The sequence below is a fragment of the Dysidea avara genome, chromosome 7, assembly GCF_963678975.1.
Source record: "Dysidea avara chromosome 7, odDysAvar1.4, whole genome shotgun sequence".
Classification (NCBI taxonomy): Eukaryota; Metazoa; Porifera; class Demospongiae; order Dictyoceratida; family Dysideidae; genus Dysidea; species Dysidea avara.
Window position 1 is genome coordinate 2,137,475 of NC_089278.1, and position 21,927 is coordinate 2,159,401.

Below are 21,927 nucleotides of genomic sequence, written 5' to 3' on the forward strand. Positions count from 1 at the left end.
GACCACCAGGATTGTGCACCTCTATATATCTATGTTCTCAAGCTTCACTTCAGGTGTAGCTATAAAAATTGTATAAGTCTTCCTTATAGTATACTAGACTATTGAAATTAGCTTGATGTGTCAGTGAGAACTTAAAGGAACTGAGTTAACTGACCTATGGCACTATCCAGTGCCTTGTGATTCATTGTGAATAGCAGCTTCAATAATCTAATTTAACAGACTACCAAATAAATTGTTGATCTAACACATTGCAGCTGGCACAGAACCAGTGAATACTTGTGACCCCATCACTTTTGAAAAGCAATCTTCATACAACTACTGCATGCAATGCAAAACAATGACATAACACAATGTTCACATTAATTGTACTAAGAAGCTACACTATACTTATCACAATTAAATACTCAGCCTGATCAGAATCAATGACCCATACACCATATGATATGCATACACATATGTCTCAGTCAAATACAGCAGGGAAACAATTTAAGCTATTAAAATAAAGCTTCATGCATCCCACAAGTCAAAGGTATAACACTGCATGAATACATAGTTATATATTTTGTGCTTTCATAGCTGACATGTACTAGGTTAGGGTTAGGGCTGTTGTTCAAGCCTCAAAGTTTGTTTGAAGTACATGTAGCTTGTGTCACCACAACAAATTGCTTAATGAAATTTGTAAGGCTACTCTCCAGCAGTGACATCAATAAAGCTGACCAGACCTAAGACCTGTCATGTTGTGCAACAAACCATTGCCACATTATATAATCAATTCATTGTGCAACACCTTACATCATGCACTTCCATTGCAGACAAACACAGCTATAAATAAATGATTAAAAGCATACAGAAAGTTCAAGACTGGAAGATGTCTTGTCTCACACTAAGGCACTCGACAGCAAGGCAAATAGTATGTGTACTCTGCACTATATAAAGCATGCGTACTATATAGTACGTATTGCACATCTTTTGCAGCTATTCTGCAGTGCAGCATCAATGCATGGCATATCCATGCATGCAGCATGTGACATTTGGGGCAAATAAATACCTCCTCCCTACTTTCAAGTTATGTATGCTGTGAATGATTATCTGTGCACGTGACAAACAAGTAATTACTTAAATGGAAAAGTATACCATCTGTCCCCATTCCTAAGTGTGGATGGGCACTCAACCAGAAATCAGGTGGCCAGCAGTTGAATCCTGGGATTACATAGAGGACTTAAATACTTTACCTGCATAATATATAGATTAGGTTAAAATCTGCACAAGTTGCTGTCAGTACATACACTTCAGAAAATTTGTACTCAAACATAAGGTACTTGGTAACTAATTTATAATCATAATCTATATATAGGTATGCCAGTATGCAAATTTTTTTCTAGTTAAATCAAAAATTCTCTGTATATCAGAACCCTGGCACAAAATAACAACGCTTGGAATTGCTCCATCATCCGAGCTCCAATGGGGATGAAAAATGCCATGGGGTTTGCTCTGATTATCATGGCAATCTTAGTTTTATCGTGCGTGTTACATTTAAGTAAGTGTTTTAATTTTAATTAACCTTTGAGTTGTTAACTTAATATTTTTACTTACTTGAGATAGCCACTTGCCTATGGACAATTGTGTATTAGGTGAAATATTTGCTCACCACAAAGCATACAAAGATTGCTGAGATCCAATATACCCTGAAGTTACTCTTATTACTTGCAGATAGAAGCAACTGCAGTTTCTTAGGTTGCTAGATGGCTTCTTGGTTCAATTGTGCCATTTTTTCCTTTAAAATGTATGCCGGGGAGCCCCAGAGAAAAATTGTTCCTTTATTCAATTTTATCCACAAACTCTTATGCTCACAGGTTTTCAGCACTAGCACATAGACTGCCTTGCATCGTGCTTTTGTGGTAAGGCAGGCGAATTGCCAACATATTTGTCCATCTGCTGTGATTGTCCAGTGTGTAGGTAAATAATTCTTTCACACTTAATCTGTATCACAGTTTGTTCAGATTTTACCTAATTACTGCTGTAGAAAATAAGCAACTTGCATGATTGGGCAGGTACTACTGTGCATCTGAAAGGCAGATACCATAGTTTATGCTGAGTAACTGTGTGTGCAATTGCTTGACCTGCACAATGCACAACTATATTTCACTAATCCTGCTTACATCCTTTTTCTCTAGATCTGCTTAAAGGATCATACATTACCTTAAAGGTCATACAGCTAGGACATTTAAAATTAATGATGATGTTTAAACACCTGCATGCTACATAGCAATATAGGACACTAATGCTTCCAATGTTTTATAATGCGTGGTACAGGGAAGACTCACTGAATAAATTAGCTATACATTCCTGTCAAAACCATGGCACAGATTTCAGTCTTGCAGGATGACATAAGGAAACCTCATGTTCTTTAAAAGTAACATCACCATGTGTGTTACATAGCTACATGAGCAGTGCTGGTGTTTAATGCTTGGTCTGTATTCCCGGCATTAAAATGTTTAATGTGAAGATGGTCCTGCACGTAGGGGAGGTACCAATGCTAGTAGGTTCCTGATTAAACACATGCAATGGTATGATTGTTGGTACAATTAACCTTGGCACGCATATCATGATAGGAGCTTTATACCAAACGTATAACACAAGGTATAGTAATTTTTCATAGCATTAATTGACAATATCATTTACCATAAAATAGGCAACTCAAATGATAATACTCAACAGTGTTAAATCTCAAAATGTCAAGTTGTACTAGCTGCATATAAATCAACATAATTGCTGCTTGTTGCATGTATCAGTGTGTACTCTAGCTATGTTATGGAAAAATCAAAGGAGTAGCTATGTAGTGTAGCTATATATATAGTTGGTAAATATATCTAAAAAAAATTGGCTTAATATTGCCACTCATTTTGCACACTCGTGGTATATATTATATTTATGCATGCATACGTTCTATACTATCCCCCAATTTAGCTATATAGAATACATTAGTTCAAATTGTTCACCTGTCTGCCCACAGTTTGAGCATTAAGACTTTTCTTTTATTGATTTGAAATGCTAAACTTGTTCTCATGTGTGTGTGTGTGTGTGTGCTAATATTGCTTTCTTCCTTGTTTGGAAAAAATACATTAGTACTATTACTCCTCCATATATTGCAATTAATGTTAATAGTATATGCTTTTTTCATGCTTTAGTCACTATAGCTCTATATACTAGTAGCATATATGAGCTAGGATGACATGTATAGTGTGTTTGGTGCGGTATTGTTTTAGCAATCCAAAGCTATATAATAAAGTCAGCAAAAACAGAAGAGTGTAACATGTCACATATTATACCTGTGAATCATTGCATGATGATCTGATCATACTGAAGCATCAAGGATAATATAGCTATATAGACAGAATCCTTATAGTTTAAAGCATCAATACAATACCAAACATATCATGTATGCGTGGGTACTGAGACAAAAAATGAGCACATTGAATTGTAAGCATAAATATTGAGTATACTGCAGCATTAAATATGTGCATAAAGGGGAAGCTGCAACCTGTACAACTACCTTGATGGTTTTTTGTGCTCAGTAAATGATGATTTTGTAGTATTAATTAATGAGTATACATATAGGTACGGATAACACACAGAAAGGAAGTGTATCATATTTCGATCTATGCAGGAGCTTATGAGCCGCCTTTGGCAGCTCATAGCTCCTGGTTGATATAAAAATTTAATAGTCTACAATCCTTTTCTTTAAGTCATCTGTATTTTGTGCTTCATTTGCAGTAGCTGGAAGGCTGTTTCATATTTTAGTATAGTGGCAGGGAAAAAAAGAGTATAAATATACATTTAAATGAGCCGGCACCTGTCTAAATCTCTGAGAATGCCTCTTGTGCACGTAGTTATGGGGGTAGTTGGGAATGTTAAATAGCATGATAACTCAGGAGATTTCTCGCCTACATTCCAAAGACATCCAGCCAACATCCCAGTGACACTAGCCTTAAAACCATAATCACTAGTCACAAACCTTGCAGCTCTACACTGGACTGATGTATATGTATTTGTAAATGATGACCATGACCACACAGCACTAGTATACTCCACAACTGGTCTTACCATAGACTCATAGCAGGCTTCTTTCATCCTATAGCAATGCTCATCCAGAGTAACTCCCATATATTTTGGTATTAGAAACAGATCTCACTTCCTTATACCATTTATATATAGCTAATGACATTATATTGGGGGTCTTGTTTGTTTGCAATGCACATTAGCTTGCATTTTCCAGTATAGAGTGGTTAAGTGACAAATTTTGCAAAAATCATTTACTTTGTGATAAAAGCACCAAATTTTCTGTGGAAGTTGAGTAAATATGGTACCACATCAAAATCATTGCCTGCATGAAGGCAGCATTTCTTTTAGAAATCTTTAGACTAGGTTATATATAAAGCCATTTCTAGCTAGCCAGAAAGTCATACAAGTATATTCAAAATTTTCATTTTATAGCTTACATACCAGAAATTTATCAGGATACAATCAGCAACTCTTTTAATAAACTTACTCTTCTATAATGATGCCAATTAATATCTCAGTGTAAAAGTAGTGGCTATACAGGCATGCACAATCCATATGTTGTACACCTATGGCTTTGAATAGCATACTAGAACTATCTGCATTTGTTAAGATGCAACCTAATGACCACTTAATTTCCTTGATCAGCTTTTAGGTATATTATCCTTTGCTTTCCTATAAAGATGTATAGTTTCAGTATTGAGTAGTTTTATTTATGGTTTCCACATATGATACATTTTGTATTGGTTTAATTTGTCGGGTTCTTTGTGTGTGATATGATTTGTAATTTTAATGGCATCCTATCTAATATGAAATGGTTGAATAAAGCAAATATTTTACTAAGTTTAGTGCATGCTTATATCAAAAAGTGAACAATTTTATTGCTTAGCAGCTCAACTAATTGTGTTAGTGAATGCAGGCCCGTCATGATCTGTAGCAGAGTGTATATTGATCTATAGAGCATCACATCATCTGTGTATAGTTTAGCACATTACTGGGTAGATCATTGATAACAACAATAGCCACACCATTAAAAAAGAAGAGTAGCTAACCACCACTCTAAAGAGTTCCCAGTGTAGGGAGGATTTAACACCGCCTGGAGAGTAACCAACACTCTGAAGAGAATAACCATTACTCTGAAGAGTAAGTGACGCCACCTTCAAAGCATGAGTTACCCCTTTAGAGTAATGGTTACTCTCCAGGGGTGTTAAATCCTCCCTATTATGGGAACTCTTTAAGAGTTGTGGTTTCTCTTCATTTTAACAGTGCATCACCATGGGACTGCAGATATCACATTATTATAGGGCTGCTAGCTATATTCATTAATACTCACTTGTTGAGTTTTATGTGTAAGAAAATTCTGAATCCCATAATGTGATAATTTGTGGCACAAACATTGGTGTGGGACTTGTCACCAATGATGCTTTGTAAATCACAGGTCTAAAATCATAATTCAGTTCCTTTAGAAGTCTAGTTGGTAACTACTTTGGAGCTCTAGATATGTCAAGATCCGCCCTGAAAGATGAGTGATGCTATCTGTACTGATGCCTATATGGAAGGCATTTCTGGGTATGGCGTGCCATCCATGCAGGTATAGTTGATGTGTCCTCACTTGTGATCCTGTAGAGTTGTCTATACGTAGTTGTTTCAGCAGTTCCTAGCTCTCCCAATTTCCTTGGCCAAGATATAAGCTGGGAATGTATACCATGATGCAGATTTATTTGTCCAGCATTTGGTTGTGAAATGTATAGCTATAGCTCAGAGGCGTATTAAAGGCTTTCAGCAGGAACACTGACTGAACCATCACTGCAAATTTTGAGTTTTTAATGAATTTGGACATATATTTGCATGAATCACTCTCATAATTGATACAGAACTTAACTGAAGAGATCTTGGCAACTAAAGAAAATAGCTGTATAGATAGATTGTATTATCGCCGCCCATGATCAATAACTAGTACACATCAATGTTCAAAATTTGAGGGCTGCACTCCCAGACCCTAGCTATAATAGGTGCATCCATAACTCACTATGCATTAAGTCCGGAAACCACCTTGGATCTCCTGGATTCACCCCTCAGTGCAGTGGCGCTATATGTAACTTGTGTGACATGTCATCTTTACTGGCAAGGGGTAGAAGATTACACAAGTTATTAGGATCTTATGACTCCTGTAGTAACCTATAGCTACATGTTGCGGTGTAATTTGTTCTGTCAGATACTCAACTGTGACCATGCATGCATACAACCTTTCAGGTATCACAGGTAAAGTTACAGTAGAATCATAATACACACAATTCTACAACATGTTTAGTTGCTCTGTAAAATTAATGCAAACTGAACGAACTATAATAACAGGGATAATCTAGCATAATTCTTCAGCCATAGTCTGTTCAATTCAGCAATAATTCTATAGGGCAATAAACCTATTGTAGAATTTTTGTGTATAATTTCATTGTTCCTTTTCCTGTGGTAATATTGAATTTTCTTTTCCAATTCAATAACCTACTATTTTTATTATTTATTTATGCATTAGGTTGCCCAAAAAGGCTCAACCTAGCTACGTGACTGCTGTCAGTATCTTGATCATGGATAGTAGAAGTAGTATTATAAGCCTCATGGATAGCTATACATGGTCAGTGAATGTTGCCCTGGTAATTTGCATTTCTGGCAGGGTGGTATAGAAATATAAAACTCTGCATACAAACCTAGGAGTTTCGACCTATATATGCGCAGAAACCCGGCGCTGGCGTGACATACGTGTGTGCATCACGTGCTAAACACGTACATCCGGGCTTGCGCTAATTTTATGCCATTAGCGCGGGCCCGTCTGGCTGTTGCATCAGACACTCGGTCAGACATATAGGGGGTAAAATATCTATGCATCAGATAACGTGCTCTTTGATTTAAGGAAGGATAATCACTTACTCTGTAGTGTAGAGGTAGAACATTCAAATATTTTGTTGGATACCTTGAACCGTTTTTACAGTGCATTGGGAATGGAAACGGAGCTCGTGCACACATCAGACAATGATATTTCTATCATTTTCTCCCTGGTAGACAAGAAAGGAGCACTCTTGGAAGCGTTACAACAGTTTCAAGTAAGCCAGAAGGCACAGTTAGATAGTTGACAGGTGTTACCCGCCATAACAACCTGGCAACGTAGTTATGCACTCATTATTATTTACAGTGCCGCCCAGCACTGAAGGTTTGTGCTGCAGCCTTAGGATTACCTAACCTAATTATCATCCCTGTGGGGGAAAGGTGGGGATTTGACTTTTTCAAATCAAATTCCCGACCCGTGGGTACACGACGAGCGTCACTACATCCCCACCCAGAGTGTACCTTGGGAACTAAACAGGTTCTTCTTGCAGGAGCGTAGCCTGTTAAGTCGAGGTGCTAAAAAAATTTGGATGGTCGAATTCTCCACTACTGGGACAATTTTAAAGATCAAATTGGATCAAATCCCTAATACTGATTGATAGGTGCATTACAGCCAATGAGATCATAGTAGCTATGTGACATCACATACTACCTATCTGACATCGGGAGGTTATTCATTATTTGTTTTTTTTTGTTTGTTTTTTCCCTATAAGGATAATAATTATGGGATGATCGTACATAGATGGGACCCTATATTGATAGTACATCGACATTGTATTGCAATACTCAGGCATCAATATACAATTCTTACTGCTGTAATTAGTAGCTATAACATTCAGTGAATGCTATCCCACTAGGGACCTGCATGTGGCAGCTAATCACACTCAAATTAAAGTGTTGATACAGAAAATTAACACCTGGAATGGTTTCCTGGCATGAAGAAGATGACCATATAATCAAGAGTTAATAATAGTGGAGGGGGATGGCCTTGAGTTTGTTGTTGTGGTGTAAAATGGTGGCTGTGTACTAGTTCGTTTGGGCTCTAGCCTTGCAAGTGTGGTCAGGTAGGCAGGCCAGGCAGACCAAAATTAAAGTTTTAGCTTATCAATATCCACTACCTGCAAGTGTTTTCTTTCCAGTAAGATTATTTTTGTACAGGTGATTTTTGTCGCGTGTGATATTTCTATCACTTTTAGATGCGACTTTTTTCCTGTCACTTTAGGCAGGGAGGTAGGGGAGGGCCCTACTAAACAGTACTACCATACTGTTTGACAAGGATAATGTAGTGCTTGCTTCTTAGCTAGGAAACCCCACATAATTTGTTGGGCCGAGTTTTGAAATCATGAATACTGAGTTTGGTGGCTCTTGCGGACCAACTGCCTTTATAAACTAAACCTTATTTTTTCTTAAAAGTTTATTACAAGGTCACCACAATCTAAAGCATCTTGTTGCAGAGTTATGAAACCCTTTGAATTGTTTATCATACGAATTATTATACTAGAGGGAGGATTTGATTTGAAAGTATCGATGCATTATTACAATATTACAAATATTTACAAAGCAGTATGATTGCTCATGCATGTCAGATTTTCTTCAGACAGACAAAAGAACTACTTCAATATTCTATCACATGTACTTCAATAATTCCATACACAAGTATATATGTAATGTCGATACACCTGATATATTATGGTGACACATGATCCCTATATTCACATGCTTAAAGCCTTCTCACTAAACTATTTGAGGCACTTGTAGTATCCCTGGTAGTGTTGGGATAGCTAGACAATTTATCTGTTTTCTTAGAATTCACATGTCAGGTTAACTGGGTGATAACAAATGAATCTAGTGCATTAAAATCTCACATGTGCAATTTAACTTGTTATGGTAATGTGGTTGCATCACTGTGATGTGGATACTGAACAAAAAGATACACAAACACTAGTGTCTATACAATAGACTTAATAGCAAACAAATTAATGATAAGATATTGGATATTGATATTATCTATTTGTGTACAACATACATATATTGCTGAAGGTCTGCAGGACTCAGTGGTCTTGCAGTCTGAAAACTGTTACATTCGCAACTACATGTGACAATACAGCGTGTGCATGAATGGATTACAATCATGCAGCATGTAATCCCAAACTGAAGTGGAACTAAAATATTGTTGAAACCTCAGCCTTGGTGTGGCCTACGATTGATTTGCAAATTGATGTATGAAATTTACCATCAGTGACTAGTCTACTATAACAATTATATATTTAGTAGTACCAACAATTTGAGACTCTTTAAAAAACTTTCAACTGATTAACTTGCCAAAGTCCTAAGAGAACTCTATTCATTTTATATTCCTCACAGAAACTCTTTGACTGTTTTCATAGACTATATATGGCATTAGGTGTTTTCCCTACTGATTTGGAAAGTTTATGTGACATCTGGTACCAGTTGGATATAAACTGCTATGTATTGATCATCAAATATAAAATGTCTTGTTTCGATCGTATGGCATGGTAGGGTGATTTTTGTTTTATTGAAAGTACAGCAAGATGATGATGAACTGTTGGAGTAGTCTCTGTTAGTCTTGTCAGGGGCGTTTACATGAAATTTTTGTGGTGCAGTTTAAAGCATGCAACCAATATGGATGATATCCGGTCTGGAGCAGGGCCGGCTCACTTTTTTAACATTGGGTGGGCCAAACTGTTATATTCTTGACAGGTGTAAAAGTCGCTGCACACTTCATTCTTTGCATTTTGCCCTCTAGGGGGGTCTGGGGGCATGCCCCCCAGGAATTTTTTTGAAATTTAGGTGCTTGAGAATGAAAATTATGATAATTTCAACAGAAAATTTGTTAAACGTAATCAGTATTCTTATAGCTAGCTAGTATCCAGCTTAAAATTATTACCAGTCCATCTTTCCATTTTGTTGAAAGCTGCCGGCAATGCAATGTTGGTAAATCAACCAGTTAATATTAAACTTAGCTACAAAAACCTTGTTGTATAACTTATAAGCTATGGATTTTCCTCTACCTGTGGCAAGTGTGGCAAACAGTTCTTTATCATCATAATGAAGGAAGCTAAACTCAGTAACCATGAATCTTGTCCACCTCAATGACGATACGTGTTGTCACGTATGTTGAGGCCCTAATTAAATGCCTGAATATTGCCATAAACGCCTGTCCTAAATAAGTGAACGGCCTCCTACAACAACTAGTCTACAGCTATGACAAACAGTGTCAACAGCAGCTGTTACAAGGAGAAACATGGCCAGCCGCTTCAGTGACGATTGGAAACCAGGCGCCAGCATAATTAAGCTGGTTTGCTATGGTTATGGTTAAAATATTGAGGCAGGAATTATTGGGTGGGCCATGGCCCACCTGGCCCACCCTGCTGAGCCGGCCTTGGTCTGGAGCTCTGAGGGAGTTAAGTACAGCCATTCACAGATTTTCCAAGTGACTGTTCTATTAGAGAATCTCGATCTGTACTTGCAAGCCCCCTGCCTATGGGTCTCATCCAGAAAACAGAAATTCCATGTTATCCTGCTAGAATAGCTCCTTAGTTTTTAGTTTTGTTGCTATTTATGATTGATAATGTGTATTGCTTTTTAAGTTTGTTGTAATTGCTATGTTGTGACTTGCTTTTCTCAGATTGCTGATATGAATTTGACACACATTGAGTCTCGACCATCCAATAACAACCCTGGAAAGGAATACGACTTCTACACCAGCTGTAGTGGATGTTCCCAAGAGAAAATTGATAACCTATTAGAATTACTGAAACCATTAGTGACTTCTGTTAGTGTGGAACAAAACAATACCACTAAAGATGAAGGTAAATTGAATTTACAAAGATCTCAATTGTTAAAGGTGTGATGCATGTCTTGCTGTAATACTGTTGTTTAGTTGCTTGAAATTATGTACAGTTACTATATTTTACATCCTGACTGTTTGACTTAGCTAGTTTATTTGAAGGCTACAACCCTTGGCCTGTGTTTTCTTACCAATACCAACAAAAGCATCCTTGTATTCCCTTCAAGATGAATTGTTATGTAGGTATAATCAAGCCAAAATATGCGTTCAAAGTAACCCAAATTGCTTTTAGCAAGCTTCTACATGTCTTTTTACTGACCGACCATAACTAAATATGTAGCCAAGTGAATGGCTAACTAACTAGACGAGCATGCATTATGAATAATGCTACAGACTTTAGTTTTTGTAGCTTACCTCCACCATCAACTGTATCTGTTGCTCTGTGACAATCCATTCTTGTCTGTGTTATCATAGTGTCTGTGTCTTCTGAACCACTTGAGTACAAATCTTTTTTTATTTAGTTATTTGGTTTCCACATACAATTTATGATTTGGATGAATTTGCCACACAAGTGATAGACTATGGTGAGGACCTCGGCTCCGATCATCCTGTAAGAACTAAGATAATATATTGTGTATATTGTAATACATGTTGTTATAGGGAGTTAAGGATCCTGTGTACTGTAAACGAAGGAAAGAGATTGCTAATATTGCATTCAACTACAAGCAGTATGTGTTTGTAATTTTGCTGTTAATGTTGTAATAAAAGGGGCTGTCTATTTTATGGCCGATGAATTGAAAATTGGATTATCTGGCAGTAGTTGTTGATGAGAATCAATTATATACATAATTTGTGCACGATAACTGTCACACACACAGCAGTATATTTACCTAGCATGGCATATTGATCGCTATTCATGTGTGTTAAGTTAAACTTGTGCTTAATGTGCTTGACAATAAAATGTGCAGACAAAGGTGTACTTGTCTGATTTAATGTATTGGTCTGTAATGTAGGGGTCAACCTATTCCCACTGTGGAATACACTACAGAAGAGATTCAGACATGGTAAGGATGTTGTTGTATGTAACCATGGTAATAGAGATCATGTACACTGAGTGTTATACAGTAAAGATAATAATAGCACATATGATGAGAAGATGTCTTATATTGTATGTGCAAATTCTGTATTTAAAGGAGACTGATATTCCAGGGACTTACTAAGCTGCACCCTACTAATGCTTGTCAGCAGTATAATCAAAGCTTTCTTCAGCTTGTAAAGAATTGTGGGTTTTGGTGAGCCAAGTGATAAGTTTATAGCTCATTTTGTGTATGATTGTTTTTGTTTGTTTTACAGTGAAGATAGTATTCCCCAGTTAGAGACAGTTTCAAAGTACCTTAAAAAGTGTAGTGGTTTTCAGCTTCGGCCAGCAGCTGGCCTGTGGACATCACGTGACTTCTTATCAGCACTAGCATTCCGTGTGTTTCCTTGTACCCAGTACATCCGGCACTCCTCCAAGCCATTCTACACACCTGAACCTGATGTCTGTCATGAGATGATAGGACATGTGCCATTGCTTGCTGATCCTACTTTTGCTAGTTTCTCTCAGGTATATCTATAACATCATAGTAGAGCAGCTAAGCAACAAATTTTGATGAAATTGTTCACTTTGTGATAAAAGCACCAAATTTTCTGTGGAAGTTGAGTAAGGTATACCAAATCATTTGAGATACGGTGCCACATCAAACTCATTGGCTAAGGGCATGTTTTAAAACTTTAAAGCTGAGTTATAAGCCTATTTCTAGCTGGCCAGGAAACCATACAAGTGCATTCAGAATCTTCATTTTTGCTTAAATCATATGGAAGTATTTCAGATATTAGATGCAATCAAAAAATCTTCAAAATGTGGTAAAATAAACTGTTTTTAAACACCTCTAATGGAGCCAATATTTTAGTGTGAAAGTACTGGCAATAGAAATAATACACTGTACATCTATGGCTTCATATACCATGACCCTCCGTGTTTGTTAACATGGCAAGCCAATGACCTGGATGGACACCTCAGCTTTTGGACATGACCATCCCTTGCTTGTCTATTCAGATGCAGGGAAGTTTCAGTATTTTTCCTATGGAGCACTCTTATGGGTGCTATGCAATGCATGCTGTATTGATGCTAACAATTTAAACAAGTGGCAGGCATCCTCCTCACATCCCTCTCAGGCAATACAAAAAGAGATGCTCTAATAAAGCAGCCAATACTCTAATAGGAATCAGTTCCTACTCAACCTTTAAAATGAACAGAGAAGATCTATATGTACACTCAACTGTGAGATATTGTGAATGTTGTTATCACTGAATCACTTACATCTTAGTCTGGGTGTTCCCCTCCAGGGTCCACCCTTGTATGGTTTTAATGTCTTTCTTAACATTAATTTTAGTGTGTAGTAGGGCTGAAACGGATAGCAACTTTTACTATCCGGATATCCTGAACAAAACCTATCCGGATATCCTACGGATAGTGACATCGTCACTTGCTATAGAAACATTTTATAGTTTATTTTAAACATCCTTGTTTTACTAGTACTAGAAGCAAACAAACATTAACATGATAGTAAAAGGTTTGTGGTAATGTTACAGTGTTACTTTGCACCGTCTGTAACAAGATTGGCAGCTGGAGAAAACATGAATACAAGATGTAGCAGTTGCTACAAGACTTTTTCCAGGTACAACTAGTCGTAAAGAACTCTTTGTAAGGCAATAACTATTCTGTTACAACTTCTTCAGTATAACATTCACAGCCTCGCTTCGTAATTTAGCGATGGGCGTGGTCGCGAGCAAACTGATTAACTTACCAGGTTGCTGTTAACTTCACATAATCTAGTTTAGCTAACTCTCCATGATGAAAATTGATTCATCTGGTGATGAGAAAGTTGGACAGATAAATGGCTTTAAGTTATTACTATCCGCTTGGCTTCAAAGTACTATCCGGATAGTAAATTATTATCCGGATATCCGGATAATACGGATATCTGTTTCAGCCCTAGTGTGTAGTGAGAAACATAGCATAAATATTATGTGCATTTACTAATACAGGAAAGTTAAGAATTTTAAGTTTAGTTGGGGATCATGGAACTGAAGTAGGGATTAAAATTAATGTCCACTAGTATATGGTTATATTCAACCCGTTACACAACATTACAAAATAAGAACAGTACAAGCAGCACCTCTGCATTCTATCCATTCACTATGGAAAATCCAGACAACTACTGTTATAAACATGAGTCAGCATGGGGAAGTCATACATGCTACCACTAATCAAGACCTTGCACTGCCAGCAAAAAGAAATGGGATGTACTGTGGTGGGCCAAAAGGTACCTGTTGGGTTGAAGCAATGTGTAACGCACTAGTCTGAAGGCATGTCAGTCAGTCAGTTAGCAAATTTTGTGTGTTTTGGGTCACACTGAAGGCTCTATTTATCTAAACGTTACCAAGGCACCAGGAAGGTATTGTGAGGCTGCAACTGGTCTCTGGTCAAATGTAAGAAATTGCAAACCTCCATGATTCCTAATATGGTAGTACCTCAATTACCCAAATCTCGATTATCCAAACCCTTGAGTATAAGTGACTGCTCTATTAGACTATTTCTTCATTAGGTGAATGTTTTATTAGAGTAGGCGTATGTCCTATTAGAGTAGTTGAACAGAACTCTGTACCGTATAGCTGGAAAGTTTGGCGAATTGGGCAAGTGAACGATGTTTCGGCAAACTAAAATCTGCCAAATCATTTCTCCAATACAAATCTGTAGTAGTTCAACATTTTCGCCAAACTTTATTCTCGCCAAAATCCTATCGTGGCAAATTCGCCAAAGTTTCCGGCTATATGGTATATAGTATGATATGTACACTGTATGATAACATGTTTTAGTGTCTAGTGTGTAAATTAAAGGAAATTTGTATATAATCGTACTTTTATGGTGTCAACTGTGTAGGAAATTGGATTAGCAAGTTTAGGGGCACCTGATGATTATATTAAAAAATTGGCTACATTTTACTGGTTTACAATGGAGTTTGGTGTGTGCAATGAGAATGGAGAGAGGAAAGCTTATGGTGCAGGATTGTTGGGCTCTGTTGAAGAGATACAGGTAATGCATTGTCGTCATTATAATTGTGTACTATAAAGTTGTTGCTTTATGTAATATAACTTATGTAGTATAATGTTGTTGTTGATTATACCTAGAACAAGTGTTACAAAAATGAGGAAGAGGGATCATGGCAATAACCTGGGGCACCATTACTTGTAGTGCATATTTAATCCATATGGGTCATTCCATGTCTAATCAACAAGGAATTTAGGGTCACCTCTCGGATTTTGACGAAACTTGGTGTGTTTGTAGTAATTATGGTGCTTATCTCTCATGCAAATTTTTAGCTCCATACATCCATAGTTTCTGATTTATGACCACAAATATTTGGAATATTTCATGAAAAATTGGTCGTCCTCATGTGAATGTTGTACCATCTCTTCAGTAATACCTTCTTTATTAAGTTGAATCCCACTGTAGTGGACTTAGCCCTATTTATGTTGCGTATGTGGCTGCATAGGTACACACAACAAAACTCCTCAAAAGGGATACCTGGACACCTTGATAACCAGGATGTCTGTCTATACTCCCACTCTAGTGGTGCACATACATTTGGACCAAGGTACTTCTGTGGTTTTGTAATATGAGCACTTTATTATCATACAGTACAGTAGTACTGTATATTAGGGATCATTGAGATTTGGGTTTTCCTAGCCAAAAAATTCACCCTAAAACCAGCTTCACAACTCCATCCTGACCTTGGCAGTATTGGTTAAGTATAACCAAGCCCAAAAGTGCCTTCAGTATGATCCTAAAGGCTTCCAATAAATTGTTATGATTAAAATATATATATATATTTAACGGAATTTTCTACTGCCTGCCTGCCTGCCTGCCTGCCTGCCTGCCTGCCTGCCTGCCTGCCTGCCTGCCTGCCTGCCTGCCTGCCTGCCTGCCTGCCTGCCTGCCTGCCTGCCTGCCTGCCTGCCTGCCTGCCTGCCTGCCTGCCTGCCTGCCTGCCTGCCTGCCTGCCTGCCTGCATGCCTGCCTGCCTGTCTGATGCGTTCAGGCAAGCGTAACTCGATAACGGCTAAGGCTATGGGTTTGATTTTTCACTGTTCGACATTGCTTTGTCCCGAGACGTGCCTTTTGGCATACCGCAGCACACATCATGGATATGCCTCTGTCCTCCTTTGTGTCCCATTTCTTTTTGCCACAGCCCAAGGTGTTGATTCGCGGTAGCGCGGTGTATGGCTTCCCTACAGTACATCTGTAAACGAGAATTGTCTGTGTTTTCCATGGTGACTGGACTGATTGCAGAGACGGTTCTAACACTGTTCTTCATTTGTAACGCTGTGTAATGGGCTGAACCGGCATAGCTGAAAATGAAGCATAATGGCTGCTGCACTTTCAAGACAGTAATTGATAGTTGGGGGCACGCGAATCGTCGTATTTTCATGGTGACTGGATTGTTGCAGAGGCACTTCTTCTACTATTTTTCATCTGTAGCGCAGTGTAACGGGCCAAACATAGCTGAAAGCGAAGTGTATTGGCCACTGCACTTTCGAAGCAGTTTTTGATAGCTGGGGTGCACATTCAGATGAAAACAACAATTCAGGTGCCATCCTTTATTTTGATGTGGTATGCGTGGGTTCATCAGTCATAATAATGTTACAAACAAAAGTAAACAAACAAGTTAAAGGAAAAATTATGAATTTTAAGTTCGATTATGGATCATAGAAAAAATAAGTAGGGAAACAAGGGAGGTCGCCTACACCTGCTGATGTGCTAGCGAACATTTAATCCCTATACCCCAAGACTGGATTAGAGATTAAATGTTCGCTAGTATATCTGCAGGTGTAGGCGACCTCCCTTGTTTCCCTACTTTTTTTTTCTATGATCCCTAATCGAACTTAAAATTCCTAATTTTTCCTTTAACTTGTAGTCCTAGCAATGGAGGGGTTTTACTATATACATGCATTACTTGCACCTCAATGTGTGAAATTAATACTAAATTACTTTGCATTTATGACCACTTTGAAGATCAAGTCATAAATTTATGCACATACTCATGCAGGAGGTAAACATGTTAACCACACTTTCATGTGTATTTGACATTTGCCAGTACTGATCTTCAAAGTGTGAATGCAAAATTCTTTAGTAATTACAGTACTATAATTAACACAGTACTATAAATCACACACTGAGGTACAAGCAAGTGTTCATAATATAAAAAAACCCTGGGTACAAGTAATGCATCTACTGTATACAGTGTAACTCTTCTATTCCCTGAACCATTGATACAGCATTCACATGTTTATGTATGCATGGTGATCTCATTTACAGTCCACTTGTCTAATATGGACCATTTTGGGATTTGCTAGAAAAAGTTGATGCTTTGGTACTATACATTAATATCCAATTAAAGAAGTATAAATTAACTGCAGCACATAGGTGGTCTTTCAATACAGGTGGTCACTAATACAGGTTACTCTGTACCTAGACACCTTCACTCTGTAAGACAAACTTGTCTTGTTGCAAGTGAGGTATATACACTCCCATACAGCAATAATAGGCTACCAAACTTCACTGCATACCATAACATAATTCACTATATCTCTTGAGCCCATTATGGTCCCACCACAAAAAAATTTTCAAACATAGACCATGACCCAATCATTATTTATGGAAAAATTTGAAGAAGCATTTTTTGAAATATAGAGGATTAAAGTTTTTAATACAGTACTTTTGAACCATAATTAAGTAGATATCCCATAATATAGGGATCACTGGAAAGGTCAATCAACAATCTTCCCCATCAGTGAAAATTATGTTTTAAAATATTTACACAGTACAAAGTTAAAGTTGATTTTGTGACTAGAGAAGGACCAATTTTTCATGAAATATTCAAAATATTTGTGGTCATAAATCAGAAACTTTGGGATGTAGGGAGCTAAAAATTTGTATGAGTAATAAGCACCATAGTTACTACAAACACACCAAGTTTCGTCAAAATCTGAGAGGTGACCCTAAATTCCTTGTTGATTTGACATGGAATGACCCATATTTTAGCCATGATGGTTTATTGTGGGAATTAAACTTCAGATGAGCATCCTCCATGCTTAAGCACTTTTTGTTGTAACGATCCATACTTGTTTGTAGGGTTCATTTTGTTTGTTAACTCTTTGTTACATTACTTGTGGTTAGTGAACTTCTACAATGTCCAAGAATGGTACCAGATACATGAGGCTTAAATTATGTGACAAAACATGCAGCCCTGTACAAGCAGTAGTTGTTTTACATAGCTATCTCCTACGTTTTCCCCATTACACAGTTACACATGGAGAATGATATATGTAAGAATTAATCTGCTTACTTCAACCTAGAGTATTTACCCCATTGTATATTCTTGCTTCAACTGTTGGGGCTGTGGTATGAAAATTATAGGGTAATTTCCATTTAATTTTAAGGCAACATACAAAGCTATCGATTCGCTACCACATATCAATCAATACCTTCTGCAAGTAAGACAAAAGTAATTTCATGATGCCAGTCAGTAAAAAATGCCACTATATTTTTTCATAGCAATTTATCGGAAATGTTTGAGGCTCATGAAGGCACATTAAGGTTTGATTATACCTACATAGGTGCTGCAAAGGTATTTTGAGGTTGTTTTCTGGTCAATGATTAGGACTACTATATACTGTATCATAGAAAGATATATGTATAAGACCAAAAAATATATTTTATATTTCTCATATAGTATTTTCTCACAGATAAGCCAACTGTGCTGCCATTTGAACCTGAAAAAATTGTGTTACAAGACTATCCCATGTTGGAACTGCAACCATTGTACTTTCTTGCTGACAGTTTTGCAAGTGCTCAAGAGAAACTAAAGTAAGCTGATGTTTACTTTGCATGCAAGGGAAAATATGTTTATAATTCCAGTGTGATTGTGGTGTTTTGTGTCAAATTTATTATGTAGGTCTTATGCAGCCACCATCCCAAAACCATTTGTGCTTCGTTACAATCCTTATACACAGAGTGTGGAAGAACTGGACCAGTTATCTGTTAATAAACTGGCTAGTGATATTCAAGCTGATGTAGAACTGTTACAAAAGGCAGTACAAAAAGCTATTTAAATATTTGTTCTTAAATTTTCAGTATAATTTATTATACAATATGCCACTTTATCAAATACATCATGCAGCCGGTTATGTTAGTGTGCAACTTGTTTATGGACTAAATAGATGGTCTCTCTATATATATATATATATATATGATTGGATGCTTATTTTGTTGGTGTAGTTGAACCAGAGTCAAGCTAATATGCTTGTAAATGTGTGAAATCTAGCTGTAAAGTCATGTACCTGTCTGACCAATGTAATTATTTGGCAACTGTGTCATTCATGTATACAGAATGACTTGCATCCACCATGCAACCTTACAGCTTTTGAAAAAATGACTGGCTTCATAACAAAACAAATTTCAGACCATTGTGTTGTAACTTATAGCTATAGTTGACCCATGTAAAGCTTGCATGCATGTACATGCCTGGGTAGGATGAGTACAGCTAAATCAATAGGGATGTACATGCTAATATGGTAAACCCATGCAATTATGGGTATATAGCTTAAATTTCACATGTGCAGCATTTTTTTACAGTGAACCTCCTACTCAACAACTAAATACATACAGACGTACAGTCATTATTACTGTAAAAGGTCTTTGTACATATTTAAGTATAGTCCCTCTCTCCACGTAATAATAAATCTGCAGGAATTTTATTCCAAAGTAACACAGCTGTAACCTGCCTGCTACGTATGAAACAATCTAAGGATACAAAATCACAAGGATTCTGAAATCTTAAATGGTTAGCAGGATCATAATCATGAAGTCTCTGTGATCTTGTGGTAGTGGTGACAAAGTTAGGACAAAAGGTTACCTCATCCTTCACCAGCTAACAGCCAACTAACAAGGCCCATTATTGGTCTCAGCTTGTCAAATCTCCACTCATACCTTGTTGGATGCTGCTGTAGTTCCAACCATACACATGTAGCAGTACATGTAGTGTGGACTATCACTATTTGCCTCACCTGAGTTTAAATCTCAGTCGTAGGTCAATTCTGAAAATCTTTTTGAAATATGAAGAAATCTTCATTCTAGAAAATATGTGCAATTTTTAGCATAATTTTCCATCAGTTCTATGGCCATTTTGAAGGTGATCAATCCAGCATTAATTAAACCTTCCAAAAATCATTGGAAATTTCAGACCCCTGAGTTAATTAGTTACAATGCAATTCTGGCCATGACATGTAAGGTGTCACAGGAATGAGCGCCTGCCAATACCCAAAAGAAACAAGGGACCTGATCAGTGATACTCTAGCAAGATGGGCTGAGTTCATCATGTACTAAAGATACACATAACTGTGTATCCTGCTGCTCTTGGAAGTGAAAGGGCTCCTTCCCTCAGACATTGGGGTTATATTCTTCAGCCTCTTTTCCTCTATGCAGCTATGCCTCTGTATAATCCACTGAGATGATGGAATAATGGTGAAACCTTGGATGATGTCATAATAATGATAAATAAGGCACATGATAACAAGATTACAAACACTATTTAAAATTTTACACAATGACCGAGGATGACTATGCTCTCGAAATCCCACATCACTATCTCCACCCAACAAGACACACCACCCCCAATACTTCATTATTCCAAATTCATCAACCTTATTTTAACGTATCAACAGAGCTTCTACTCAAACACATTAATGAATGGAACAACCTACCCACTGCAATAATTGAACATGATGATTTGAACTTATTTTACTGCTGTGATACTACTTTTCTATCTTATAAATGTTACTCACGTAGTAGTCTCAGTATACAGTAAGAAGAATGTAACCTAAAGGTGAAGAAGAAACCAAAACTGAACCTGACCCTAACGCTAGTGCTACTTTTCGTGTCCTATAGAGTCGAATGCTCAGGGCAACTACTAGACATGGAAATAAAAAACTTTTGATTCAGTAACCACTTCCTAATAAATTAATTAATTAAATGAATCAAAATATAGCAGCAACGCGGGCGGGGATCTGAACAGTAAAATTAGCTTTTTAGGTTCATTATTCACATTGCAGCTCAGCAGTGCTAGATCTCTATCGCTTTTACAGAATTGTACCAGCTGGCTGCAGCGCTTTACATGTCGGAGTCGGTTCATGTTTCACTAGTGTAGAAAAGACACTAGTGAAACAGTCCAAGTCTGATCCACATCTTTCCAGTCTGCTATTTTTATTTTATTTATTAATGCTTTACAGCACAGGTGCTGAGGGTCTGTAGGACACCTGGTCCTACAGCCTGCTCAAAGACCCCATTGTCTTTAATTACTGCATTGAAGCTGTACCTATTGCCCAAGTTGCTCATACCAAATACCTTGGCGTAACAATTTCAAGCAACCTTTCATGGAATGAGCATGTCCAAAGGATCACCAACAAGGCCAAACAAGTAAACAACTTTTTGTATCGTAACTTACGCGAATGTCCTACTCACATTAAATGTAATAGTTTCAAGATTATGGTTCGTCCAATCATTGAATATGCTGCGTCTGCTTGGGATCCCCACACCTTGTTGAATATAAACAAGCTAGAATCAATCCAGAGAACTGCTGCTAGATTTTGCTTTAATGACTTTTCAAGATATTCAAGTGTTACTAACATGTTGTCTCCTCTTAATCTACCATTGTTACAGACAAGAAGAACCCAAGCTAAATTAAGTACTTTTTACAAAATAATTAACGGATATTTGATTGTGCCTACAGATGATCTTACCCCTAAACTTTCAAGTTTAAGGAGTGGCTACTATCACCAACCAATGACTCTAATTGATGCATACAAATTTTCCTTTTTCCCATCAACCATCAAATTATGGAACCAACTCCCTGCTGATGTAATTAATTCCTCTATCCCTAATGAGTTTTGTAATAACTTAAGTAACTTTTATGATCACACCTGTGCGTTATAATCTTTTGATTGCTGCACAGTAATAAATATAATATAATAATAAGACTTTAGCTATCGGTACTTAGACTTTAACTACTTAAGTT

The 21,927-nt window shown here is 37.2% G+C and overlaps 1 protein-coding gene across 3 annotated transcripts; it reads left to right on the plus strand.

Moving 5' to 3' along the window:
* Positions 1-6,884: 6,884 nt before the first annotated feature.
* Positions 6,885-19,025, plus strand: LOC136261611 (phenylalanine-4-hydroxylase-like). Of its 3 annotated transcripts, none has more exons than XM_066055636.1 (11): positions 6,885-6,998; positions 7,046-7,157; positions 10,589-10,772; positions 11,272-11,360; positions 11,411-11,478; positions 11,764-11,814; positions 11,944-12,042; positions 12,104-12,356; positions 14,736-14,888; positions 18,589-18,722; positions 18,811-19,025. In XM_066055636.1, the coding sequence occupies exons 2-11, from the start codon at positions 7,056-7,058 to the stop codon at positions 18,965-18,967; spliced, it is 1,290 nt and encodes a 429-aa protein (XP_065911708.1). In that variant the 5' UTR covers positions 6,885-6,998; positions 7,046-7,055; the 3' UTR covers positions 18,968-19,025. The 3 variants fall into 3 exon arrangements, with proteins under 3 accessions (XP_065911708.1, XP_065911709.1, XP_065911710.1); XM_066055637.1 differs by having other exon boundaries at positions 18,602-18,722; XM_066055638.1 differs by lacking the exons at positions 18,589-18,722; positions 18,811-19,025 and adding an exon at positions 15,349-15,450.
* Positions 19,026-21,927: the final 2,902 nt, after the last annotated feature.

Bases quoted from the DNA above. Each gene is read 5' to 3' on its own strand.
- LOC136261611 (XM_066055636.1), top strand. From the start codon at position 7,056: ATGGAAACGGAGCTCGTGCACACATCAGACAATGATATTTCTATCATT. The intron at 11,361-11,410 runs GTAAGAACTAAG...ATGTTGTTATAG, and splicing joins ACCTCGGCTCCGATCATCCT to GGAGTTAAGGATCCTGTGTA. The intron at 18,723-18,810 runs GTAAGCTGATGT...TTTATTATGTAG, and splicing joins AGTGCTCAAGAGAAACTAAA to GTCTTATGCAGCCACCATCC.